This window comes from Eublepharis macularius, chromosome 11 (assembly GCF_028583425.1).
Source record: "Eublepharis macularius isolate TG4126 chromosome 11, MPM_Emac_v1.0, whole genome shotgun sequence".
NCBI lineage: Eukaryota > Metazoa > Chordata > Lepidosauria > Squamata > Eublepharidae > Eublepharis > Eublepharis macularius.
The window spans coordinates 67865402-67878441 of NC_072800.1; the positions used below are offsets into that span (position 1 = coordinate 67865402).

A 13040-nucleotide genomic window follows, 5' to 3' on the forward strand; every position below is an offset into this window, starting at 1 on the left:
AATAAAGCAATACTCTCACTTTGTGTGATCTGAACACTCTACTTCTGTTGATACAGCCTAAAATTGCATTTGCCTTTTCAGCTACTCCATCATACTGCTGACTCATGTTCAGCATATGATCTACTAAGAGTCTTAGGTCCTTTTCTCATGTACTACTGCCAAAGCAAGTCTCCCCCGTCCTTTAAGTATATATTTCATTTTTCCTACCTAAATGCACAACTTTACATTTATCTCTGTTGAAATTCATTTTTTTTAATAAAATTTTTTATTGGATTAGAAGTCAATATTATACTCATTACAATCAATTTCCTTTAAATATTCCAGTTCTAACCCCCTCCCTTTCCCCCCTTTTGTTGACTTCCAACAGTTTTCCAACCCCTTCTCTATTTTTTCCCCTACTCATTTCAAACTTATTTTATCCTATTAAACATATATTTTCATTCTCTTCTAAGCTTGTCTATTATAACACAGTGTTATCTCTGTTCCCTTTCCCACTTAACTTATCCTCTGTTGAAATTCATTTTGTTAGTTTTAGCTCAGTTTTCCAGCCTGTCAAGATCACCTGGAATCTTGATTCAGTTTTGTGTTTGCAACCCCTCCCAATTTACAATCATTTGCAAATTTAATGAGCATTCCTTTTATTCCTTCATCTATATCTTTTCTAAAGATGTTGAACGACACAGGACACAAAACCAATCTCTGAGGCACTTCACTTGTTACTCCTCTCCAAAAGGATAAGGAATCTTTTACACGCACTCTTTGGGTGCGACATGTCAACCAGTTACTGATCCATCTAACAGTAATAGATCCAAACCATATTTTATCAACTTGTTAACAAGAATATCATGTGAAACCTTATCAAAAGCCTTACTGAAATCGATAAACTATGTCCACAGCATTCCCCTTATCTACCCAAGTATTAACTCTCTCAAAAAAAGAGATAAAGTTAGTCTGACATGAATTGTTCTTGAGGAACCCATGCCGGTTCTTAGTAATCACCTCTGTCTTTTCTAAATGTTCAAGGATTAACTATTTGATCATTTGTTCCAGAACTTTTCCAGGTATGGACACCAAACTGACAGGTCAATAGTTACCTGGATTCTCCTTTTTCCCCTTCTTGAAGATGGCGACAACATTTGCCCACCTCTACTCTTCTGGCACCTCCCCTGTCCTCCAAGAATTCTCAAAGATGATACATAAGAGGCTCCGCAATTATATTAGCAAGTTCCTTTACTACCCTAGGGTGGAATTCATCTGGACTTGAAAACTTGAAGCTAGGTCTTTATGTACCACCTCTATGCCTATCCTAGGCTGCAATTCCCGTCTTTGCTCATTTTGCTCATTATGGAGAGCACAGTTCCCTTGCAAGTGAAGACTGAGGCAAAGCAGGAATTGAGCAGCCTTGCCCTCTCTTTGTCACCTGTTGTGACTTTTTATATCATATTTATGTCCATTTATTCTTTTGCAAAAGGACCGACCTGTTTGTCCAATATAGAGGGTTGAAGGGCATTGCTGATGCTACAAATAAAAACCAAGAAACAAGATTCTTAATTATGTTCTAGGGAGTGCATTGACATGGTCTGAATTAGTAACCTTTCTCAATGTGTTTTACAACTTGTTATAAAAATTACATTTCATCTCTGCAGAGATATTGTGCTGCTGTAAACAAAGAGATATGCCAGCTCAAATATTTAGGAGGAATCAGTTACTTAAAATTGTCCACTTTAGGGAACTGTGGTCATCTAAATTTGTCACTCTGAATATAAATTTACAGCTTCTATTATTGTGAATATTTACTACTGTTATTCTGCCTACAATAAAATAAAACATATAATTAAACTCATCACCTTGTCCTAAATTGACAAAGAATTTAAATGCATACATTGCTTATTATCTTTGATAGCCGAGTTGCCATCATCACATCTGGTCTATCCAGCACTTCAGTGTATCTGTGAGTATCATGCAGATCTTTCTTATACGAAACCTTTAAAACAAAAGAGTCATAAAAATGCATCCCTTAGCAGCTTAGACAAAAATGCAATAAAAGTATATTAAAACCGAGTCCACAGAGCATTTCCGAGATTAAAATTGAATAAAGTTTCACATAAAACATATAATAAACAATTTACAACATTCAAAGGAACAGAATGAAAAGATAGCATATTACATTGGATATAATAGAAGGGAAATATAAAAATCCTCTGGCTGGACATGAAACAGCACTGTACCTGCTTTTTCCTCAATTCTTTTTACCTAACATTTGAAAGCAAACAAAATCATATTAATAGGCTGAGAACTGACATTGTGGGACAAAGTAGATTAGTTTTCAAGTTTGGAGCAAATAATTCTGCAATTAGCAGGAAGTGTAATAGAAAAAGGATACAAGCAAATTGCTAATTATGTCTCATCCTTCCCAATATCATCTCTACTTTCAAATTAATTTTGCATGCATTGCCTTAAACTCCTAAAATTTAGTTTTATTAAAAATGTGGAGTAAAAATTGGGGTGGACAGAATCAATAAAACAGAAAAAGTAAAGTATGATTTTATAATCAAAGCTTCCGTTGTGGAGAGATCATATAATAAAGTAAAATAGTGTGTAAGATCTTCTCTATTTCACTTTATCAGCTAAGCCATCTTCTATTTATTGGTCGCTTGAGGATATTTGTCATTTTTAATATGATACGAGCACTTTTAAAAAACTATGTGAAACCTAGGCAAAATAGCTATGTAATATATATTAAAATTAACACATCTTATTCACTACAATTGTGCAAACCATTGCAAGTAATTTTACAGAGTGAAACCAGAAGCACATACTGGCTCTTGCAGTTCATAGCTTTACATAGATTTAGCTAATTATATGCTGTTCACCCTAATGACCACATGAGGTGAAGTGAATACCATAAAGGCAACAGGAACAGGTTTCTGAAAAGGACCCCATCATCCATGTAAATTGCAAATTAAAGCCCTGCATATGTGCTGAAAACTGAAGCAAGGACTGAAATTGTCAGTTCAAACCCAGAGTAAAATGCACGGAATCTTGTGGTGAAATCTGCAGCAATTCTATCCCTTATTGTTCCCAAGTGGGAGTCACATAGTAAACGAAATAAGGAAGTATGGTTAATTTCATGGGGGGGGGGGAACCAGCCAGTAGTTATTTCACCAATCAAGTTTGACATAAGGTCTAGTGCAATACATTTCCTTCTATGAATTATTAGTCTCCTGGCAAATATATATTTATGTTGGAGAGAGACAGAGACAGCAAACATTTTGCAAATGTCTGCAAGATACAGTTTGTAGTTTGCCATTCCCCAGCAGTAACAGTCATGTTATGTAGCAGAACAACAATTAGTATGTCTTCCAATTGTTGACAAATCTTAATAGGGCTCACGTCAAACAGGGAGGCAATTTTTGCAAAACACCAACTGTGAAAAGTGCTTCTTTTTGATTACTTTTGATTGGACACTGCAAAAAGCTTTGTTTAGAGGTATGCATTTGTGGCATCATGCCTTCCTTGTTAAGGCAATCTAGTTGATGCTCTCTGTCTTGCCATGGTGTAGCTTAGCACTTTAACTTCCTACTCTTGCTGCCACTGTATAATACTGCAAGACAGGAAGCAGCATGCCAGACTCATTCCATCTAGGCTTACCATGTACCTGCTTATGGCAAGCAATCTCCCAGTGATTATCTCTGTTGCCCACTGCTGCTTCAAACAGGAGCTCTCTTCTGGGTACAATCTGGAAGTGATAATGGGTAGGTCTAGGAAACCATAAAGTTTCTATCCTAGAGCTGTTGTAGTGACATCAGGGATATCGCCAACATCACATGTTCGCCCTATTCCAGCCCCCCAACCCTCTTACTGGTTGCCAGGCTCCCTCCAATCCCTATTTCCGTTTGAGAGAAACGAAGCTGCATTGTCCTCAGTTAGCTTAATCTGCTTGGCCACACAGCAACATGGAGTCATCATGTTTACGAGTCTAATACACTGGGATCATTTTAAAAAGAATTGGGGGGGTATGGTGGCATAACTAGAACAAAGATGGCTAACAGGCTGAAAATGTTGTGCAAGCAAGTTTCCCCACCAAGTGAATTAACTACTTTCATTCTCCCGATGATTCAAAGCAAGCATTCAGCACAACTCCAATATTAATAGCTGCCTACTCCACATTGAGACCATCTGGTGATACTTACATGATTGTTAATGTGTTCTAATTGTCTTCTTCAGTAGCATCATTTCACTTTGATTAACAAGGTTAGGAACCAGTGAATGGTGGGCATGGATCCTAATTTTTCCTCCCTCCATCCAGCTCCTTCACTTTTACATTTCCTTCATAGCTCTTTCCATTTGGGATGCTAACCTAAAGCAATATGAGACATATTGCCTAAAGTGTCCCTCCTCCAATAGTATTGCTCCTACCGTTCACATTTTAAGAGAATCACTGAAACTAAAACCCACGAATTCTTCACTTCTTTGAACTGCAGATCCATACCACAGAACATCTTTGAGCAAAACTTGTTCAAGAAGCAAGCCCAAAAGCCCCTTTGGGGAACAGAAGTAGACTGGCAACTTTTTAGATGTTGACTATTGTAGGAACTCAGACCCCAGCCATCATGCACCAGGGCCAATTGGGCTGAAACATCTTCCCTTGGCCTCAGAGGTGTAAGGGTTGAGCACCACATATACCACCACCTCTCCTGTAGCTCCACTTCCTTATGTCTTCACTGGCCTCCTCTCTCAAGCCATTTGAAGGATCTAGCCAGGACTAGGGCATGTGCAGTAGCCTCCTTCTACCCAGAAGCTCTATGAGGATGTAGCCAAGTCTGTGAGGGTCTAGTAGTGACTTCTCAGCAATTTCTGCCCCATTACTCTCCTTCTCTGCTCACCAGGGTGGTTTCCCAACAGCTGGTTGTTCGACTGCTGACAGTCAAAGAGCCAGCTGTCAGTGGCTGCTTGACTGTTAAAGGGCCAGCTGCCATTGATCGGCTGGAAGGTGTGGGGATCATTACATCTGTGACCCCACTAGATCTAATGGATGCTTGACTTGACCATGCGAGTGCTGATAAAGAGGTGGGCCTGGTGTTGTCTCCAGTGCTCCACTCCACTCTGACAGCTGTAATATTTAAGCTTTAGAACTAAAAAGCTGATCTAACATAGCCAAACATACTTCAGCTATTTTGGCTAAAATAATTTTATATCTTTTATAATCAGAAGTTTAATTGGTGTAACCTGGAAAATCATCTGTTCTGCTATAAAGACTGAAAAGATTGATCTCCTAAACTATGACACTATGATTTTTTACTGTATTCCATTTCCCTTTTTAACAACACTTCAACCCACATAAAGCACAGTATTTATTCAAGGTGGTATGAAGAAATAAAGTATCAGAAAATTTTAATCACAGCATATTTTCAATCAGAACATATTTTCAGAAGATGACAATTCTCAGCTTTAAAAATTGTCCCATTTTACATAACTGAATTTAAAATGTCAACCTTTCTTTAAACCTGAGCAAATAATTCCAAATTCATCCTAATCCCACTGAATGTCAGCTCTGTATGGAAAGGTTAAATTGAGTTGGCAGGCCGTTGTACATAAATATGCATTCTGCTCCTGTAGTCACATTAAACTACCAGAAGATAAAAGAGCATTGACTCTAACTCCTGTAATAGATTTAGCACTTAAAACTGGACTCCTCAAAGTTACACAAATAGCTTAGTTTTGGAATCTTTAATCATTCTATTCTCAACTTTTCATATTTAGACTGGAATATTATAAACATTTTAAACATCTTAGTTTATACACTCACCTTTAATCCTGATGTCTATTACATAAAGGAAACGTTTGATATATTTCTCACTGTTGCTTTCCTAAGCAGAGTTCCTAAGGCCATTAAAATCAACAGGCTTAAAATAGAGTAACTCTGTTTAGGATTGCACTGTTAAGCTAAAAATGCCATGGCTCCCTTCAGTTTAATTCTTTCTATATATTGTCCGTATTCATGATAGGAATTTGTAAAAGAAGTTCATTTGGATCCAGTCCTTAGGGTTTTGTTTTTTTTTAAATTGAGTAAGCTTCACTTGTGAAGTGAAATCATATTCCAATGGACAAGAGTCTAGTGAGCATGCATGTTTAGCCAAACATGGGCCGTTTCCAGATGGCTTACCTGAAGGCGCTCCATGCCGCAATGTTGTGGATCGTGCTGGGAAAAACGTGAAATATTGCGTTTTCTCGCGAGAGTTTTGCGCGACGTCGCGCAAAACTCGCGCGAGAAAATGCAGTATTTTGCATTTTTCCCTGCACGATCCACAACATTGCGGCATGGAGCGGCTTCAGGTAAGCCATCTGGAAACTGCCATGGTTGCATTTGGACATCCCTATGTAGCACATATCTGTTGAGTTATTCATCTGCTGAGACTTCACTGACCCCTCATATCCTGCAACTAGGGATGTGTGCATTGGTATTTCCCATTTGAAAAAACACCCCAAAAATAATTTATCAGTATTATCTAGGTATATTTGGGGATCTGGATCCATATCCAAGATTGTCCAATATACTAGTATTCTGATCCTATTTATTCCTGTGAACATCCAGGAATAACCAGGACCAGCATTTTAAAGGTTGCAGCAGCTTCTTTCTCTTGCTTTTGCAGGTTTCCTGGGCAAAAATGGGATGGGGGAAGGAGCCAGCTTTCACCAGCAAATGGCAACATATGTCAGGGGGAGTTCAACTGTCTATCCAATGATGATGATGATTCTCTCATAGCCCACAGAAAATCTGGCCACCTGGCTACAGCTTCGCCATGCCTTACTTATGATACCAAGTTGGTTCTGCTGGGATTCTCTGGCTGGCATTGCTTCTTTTTGCATTGGGAGGTCTTTGGTCAGAGGCTGTTCTTGTGTGTTTGATTAAGGCTTCTTTGCCCTAGAGAAAGCATTGGATTTTCCCCCATAGGAAACAATGGAGAGTAGCTGGGGCATCTTGTCCAGGGGCCTGTAGAACTGGACCCCTTGACCCAACCAACTTGAAACTTAGGGAGGGAGTCCTTAGTGGACAGGCTGCACCAGTTTCATGGCAATTCTGGTATGATTTGCATGAAAAACAGCTACTCTAGCCACTCCCCCATGGAAAGATTCCCCCATAAGGAATAATGGACCCAGTTAATTTTGGAATTCTCCCCTCCAAACCCCTAGATTCAAATACCAAACGGGTATGAAAGGACTTTAAATATATGGGAATACCAATATTTATAATCTTCTTAATACCTGGATCTGAAAAATACCATTTATTTGTAATGCACACTCTTATTTGCTACACAAAAAAATAAAAGCAGGCTGCAAGGTACCAGTTCTAGAGGGGTAGCTGTGTTAAACTACTATAACAAAACAAAGCATAAGTCCAGTGGCATTTTAAAGACTAACCACATTTATTCCAGCATGAGCTTTCAGAGGAAATGTCCTCTGACTCATGACCAGCTCATGCTGGAATAAATGTTATTAATCTTTAAGGTGCCACTGGACTTCTGTTTTGTTTTGCAAGGTACAAGAATCACCAATCAGTTCAGAAGTCTTCCCAATGCTCCTAAATGGTGGAAAGAATTCTGCTTGAATTGGAACTTTTATAATATTTACAAATAGACTTGGTTTTGCTTTAGTATAGATTTTGCTAAACAACTCCTGTTCACAAATGTGAGACTAACATAGGATCTTGGAAAAGATTTTTAAACGTGAGTTTTATAACAATTGAAAGGATTAAAAAATCATGTCACTAGTTTCACGAACCCACATAATGTGAACTTCTGTTTATCCGAATATACATGAATAAGACAGATATCCAAATAATACCAAACAGGTATTTTTAAAAACCAGATACACCAAATTGTACATTCCTATTTATTCCTATTCTGCCTTTCTTCCAGTGGTGACCCTAAATGGTTCTCCTCTCATCCATTTTAATCTCACAACTTCCCTATGAGATAGATTAATCTGAGAGAGTATGACTGGCCCAAGTTTACCCAGTGAGCTTCCATGGCAGAGTGGGGATTTGAACCTGGGCCTCACTGATCCTAGACTCGTATAGCATTTTAACCATTATATCACACTGGCTTTCAAGAGGCATGAGAAACCTAGATTCCATTATTGTTTCCTTTGAGCACCTATTCCCAGTATCACATCAAAAACTGGTATGGAATAGATCCAGAGGAGTTAGCCGTGTTAGTCTGTAGTAGCAAAATCAAAAAGAGTCCAGTAGCACCTTTAAGACTAACCAATTTTATTTTATTGTAGCATAAGCTTTCGAGAATCAAGTTCTCTTCATCAGATGCCTGATCCGAACTGGTCAAATACAGAAGAGGAGGGGAGGGGAAAGAACGGGACATATATCACAAGAGGACAGGATGCAATTAGTGTGAAGGCAATCAAAACATTCCTTTGCTTGTAAATGTAAACATCTCCTTTTGGTGTGGAGTCAGTTTGCCATGTTAGTTTGCCGCAGTGAAGGTATACAATTCCTATGTAGTATAAGCCCTCGATAACCACAGCTCTCCCTGCCAGCTGCATCTGACAAAGAGAACTGTGGTCCCCGAAAGCCCACACGCAATCAGGCTGAGATAATTGACAAACAAAGCCCACACCAGGCATCTCTGGGCTCCCCCAGACCACGCCTCTGTAAAGGAAATCTGTTACCTGTGATAATGTGATAACCATTCATAGTCTCTATTCAGTCCCAGCTTGACAGAGTCAAATTTGCATATGAATTCCAATTCAGCAGCCTCCCGTTGGATTTTGTTTTTGAAGGGTTTCTGTTGAACCACAGCGACTTTTAAGTCTTTGGTGGAATGTCCTGGTAGATTGAAGTGTTCTCCCACTGGTTTTTGGACGTTTCCATTTCTAATGTCAGATTTGTGTCCATTTATTCTTTTGCGTAGAGGTTGGCTGGTTTGTCCAATGTACAGAGCAGAAGGACATTGTTGGCACATGAGGGCATATATCAGATTGGAGGATGAGCAGCTGTAAGAGCCAGAGACAGTGTAGTTGATGCCATTGGGTCCTGTAATTGTATTCCCTGGGTAGATATAGGGGCAGAGCTGGCATCTGGGTCTGTTGCAGGGCCTGGTACCTGTGCTGGTGACCCTGCTGGTCTCAAAAATGCTTCATCAGGACTTCAATAACTTTCACCCTACTATCAACCTAAGCCTGGACCACTCTACACAACAGGTACACTTCCTGGACACCACTGTACAACTACATAATGGACGAATAAATACCACCTTATACCGGAAACCAACAGACCGATACTCATATCTACATGCCTCCAGCTTCCACCCTAAACATACCACTCAGTCTATTGTCTACAGCCAAGCCTTACGTTACCACCGTATCTGCTCCGATGCTCTCGACCGAGACTCACACTTAAGAGATTTACAACAAGCATTTTTGAGACTACAGTACCCACCAAATGAAGTGAAGAAACAAATCAACAGGGCCAGACTAGTACCCAGAAACAGTCTGCTCCAGGACATACCTAAAGGAACTAACAACAGAACACCACTGGTTGTCACCTATAGCTCCCAGCTCAAACCCATCCAACGTATCATCAGGGAGCTACAACCCATCCTGGAAAATGATACCTCTCTCTCAGAAGTCCTGGGTGGAAGACCTTTCCTTGCCTACAGACAGCCCCCCAATCTTAAACGACTTCTCACTTACAATCATGAATCGGCCAGCAGGGTCACCAGCACAGGTACCAGGCCCTGCAACAGACCCAGATGCCAGCTCTGCCCCTATATCTACCCAGGGAATACAATTACAGGACCCAATGGCATCAACTACACTGTCTCTGGCTCTTACAGCTGCTCATCCTCCAATCTGATATATGCCCTCATGTGCCAACAATGTCCTTCTGCTCTGTACATTGGACAAACCAGCCAACCTCTACGCAAAAGAATAAATGGACACAAATCTGACATTAGAAATGGAAACGTCCAAAAACCAGTGGGAGAACACTTCAATCTACCAGGACATTCCACCAAAGACTTAAAAGTCGCTGTGGTTCAACAGAAACCCTTCAAAAACTACTAATCGTTTCCATACCTTTTTTCATTTCTGACAGCTCCGACTTTACTGTCTGTGTAACCTCTTTAACCTCTTTAATAAGCTCCAATTTCGTATCCTTAAGCTCTTTGATCATATCTACAAGTTTTTTGTCCAGATTTTTATCCAAATTTTCTATTGCCGATTGCCACTCTTTTTTCGACATCGTGGGGCTTGCTTTAGCTCGCTCCCACGAATCCGCTCTCTTCCTTAACTCCGTGGCGTAAAATTAAACGTTTTTCTTTTTCAAATGTCCCAATCTTCTTGCCAAAATTAACTTTCAAAGTGTCCAAAATGTCGGGCGTCTTTTCTCTATGGTTTCTCTATGATGTTATAATCCAAGATGGCCTACTTCCTCTTCCGCTGAAGCCGCGACCCTTCCCCTTTCAAAAATGGCGATTCCCTACTTCCTGTCCTTCGGCAAGGGCCGCTTCTCTCCAGCCACTCTATTGTTATTACGCACTTCCTGTCTCCCGTCTTCCCACAGCAGGTCTCGCGATGGTGTCTTTTTCCCACAGCTCCACAGCCACAGGTATTCAAAACAATAGTCCGATTTCTTTAATAACTTCTTTAAACTTAGTCTCTTTTAAAATATAACTCCTGCCGAGTCTTCACCTCCTTTTCACTAGTCTGTTGCAGTTTAAAAATCTACTTTTTTTCCTCTCTGTTTTTGTCAATCTGTCCCGTATCAAAAGATAGCGATCTTTACCTTCTCTTCACTTTTCTCGGGTTGTAATCGCTGTTTCGATCTTAAATTCTCCTCTCAGCTTCCTTTCCCAATCGAAGCTTGGGTATGTAGGTCTTATGCCAGCCGAATTGGCCCCAAAACTGCCGCAGAGATTATAGCCGACCCGTCGCAAGGTGGGACCTCAAGGATCGGGGGGAGACTCGTTGTGTAGAGCCCCCCCTCGTCCGAGATCTAGCTCACCCTAGGGTCTTGAGCGTTCTTTGCCTGCTCCCCGCCTGAGAGCAGTCGGCCGCGGGCTATTTTCACCCCTCCGGCCGGTTAAAACGGCAGTCCGGTCAGCTCCGCGAATGGAGCTGCGTTAGACCTCCATGAATCCCAACCGGAATTAAAAGGAACGCAGCAGAGAGTTAAAACAGTAGAAGACGCGATGGAGAATTTAATAGACACGCAACAAACAGAGATGAGATTGGTGAAGGGGAGAATGTCAGTTGCAGAGCCCAGAGACGCCTGGTGTGAGCTTTGTTTGTCAATTATCTCAGCCTGAGTGCGTGTGGGCTTTCGGGGACCACAGTTCTCTTTGTCAGATGCAGCTGGCAGGGAGAGCTGTGGTTATCGAGGGCTTATACTACATAGGAATTGTATACCTTCACTGCGGCAAACTAACACGGCAAACTGACTCCACACCAAAAGGAGATGTTTACATTTACAAGCAAAGGAATGTTTTGATTGCCTTCACACTAATTGCATCCTGTCCTCTTGTGATATATGTCCCGTTCTTTCCCCTCCCCTCCTCTTCTGTATTTGACCAGTTCGGATCAGGCATCTGATGAAGAGAACTTGATTCTCGAAAGCTTATGCTACAATAAAATAAAATTGGTTAGTCTTAAAGGTGCTACTGGACTCTTTTTGATTTTGGTATGGAATACCTTCTCAGTTTCAAAAACAATTTGCCATGCTGCATAAAGGAGTCATTGAAGAAGAAAAGAAGACCGAAGTCCTATGAGGCTCATGAAACTAGTTTCATCGTGGTTTGTATTCTCGCCCACATCTATACATATTAACTGCCATTAAGATCATTCCAAATGTATTGGTATAAGTATACAAAGATTATTCAGACAATACTACCATAGTAAAAACTTTTGGGGGGAAAATCCACAGCTATATGTGAAATAAGAAAAGCACAATCCAATACATCTTACATTGCTTAATTTAGCATTCCACCTTCCAATGAATATTCAACGAATTTTTCTGTAATTGTTTTTTTTTTAAGATAGTAGATGCAGATGTTGGCTTCACTGAAGAATTAGCAGTTATCCATTAATCAGATCCATTTTGGAATCCAGCCAGCAATCAAAATTTCTAAGACCCATAAAAAATCACGAGCTCCCTATATATTTCATGAAGAAAGGGCCTTATCCTACAGCTTTTTACTCTGCTGTTACATTCAGAAGTAGTTTGTTTTTACCTATTTACTTTATTGCTGCTCAAGTTGATATAGACAGAAGTTAGACTCTTCAATCCTCTTTCCCTAAATATAGTGAAGGGGCATTAAAGCAGTGTAGTGACTAGCATCTTTCAGAGAAGATGCAATTTTTATTAAGGTTTAAGTACCTTGATCATTTAAGTACTTTTTGGTATAGGATGAGGTACACATGTATTAAAAAAATACATATCTCATATATGGATATGAAAAATTACTGAAATGGCTTAAATTATTAACCTTATTCATTTAAAAGATAATACATTTGACAAAAGACTTGCCAATTGTCTTGCTAGTTTTTATTAAATCCATGACTAATAATTACAATAAGGTTATATAAGTTTTCTCTTTAAAATCTGATATTTTATATTGCTCTCTGATTTCTGAGGTAATACAGTTAAGATTGGTAATTATGTATTATTTTTACATTTTAATAAACATAGAAAAATATCCCCCATGTTGAATGGAAATTTGTATTTTACTTCATTCATAAGGAAGAATAAGTTCTGACAACCAAGTGACATAAAGGTGCTTTTCTTTTAAAAAATTGATTTTATATATTAAAATGTCAATTGGGATGAGCAGGAATAATCCACCTGGTACTAAGGCTGCACAGCTTAATTTCATACACATAAACAACACAAATTAACAGAAGAAAATACTTACATTACTTTGGTGTTTATTAACTTCCATGGCATGCTTAACATCTGGAGGCTCCTTCATATGTGCATAGTTTGATGTTCCCTTTTCAGCATCATGTTTCTGCTTGTAGAGAACCTT

General features: G+C 39.5%; 2 protein-coding genes across 3 annotated transcripts in view; both read right to left on the bottom strand.

Moving 5' to 3' along the window:
• The window catches only part of LOC129337947 (LIM zinc-binding domain-containing Nebulette), a 195594-nt gene that overhangs the window by 41922 nt on the left and 140632 nt on the right, over nucleotides 1-13040 (bottom strand). The window lies entirely within an intron of this gene.
• Nucleotides 1-13040, bottom strand: part of LOC129337708 (nebulette-like) — a 60456-nt gene that overhangs the window by 26007 nt on the left and 21409 nt on the right. The window contains exons 5-6 of the mRNA XM_054991624.1: nucleotides 12927-13037; nucleotides 1883-1984 (exon numbers count right to left, since the gene is read on the bottom strand). Of these exons, the coding sequence (XP_054847599.1) occupies nucleotides 1883-1984; nucleotides 12927-13037 (213 nt within the window). The remainder of the gene's footprint in view (nucleotides 1-1882; nucleotides 1985-12926; nucleotides 13038-13040) is intronic.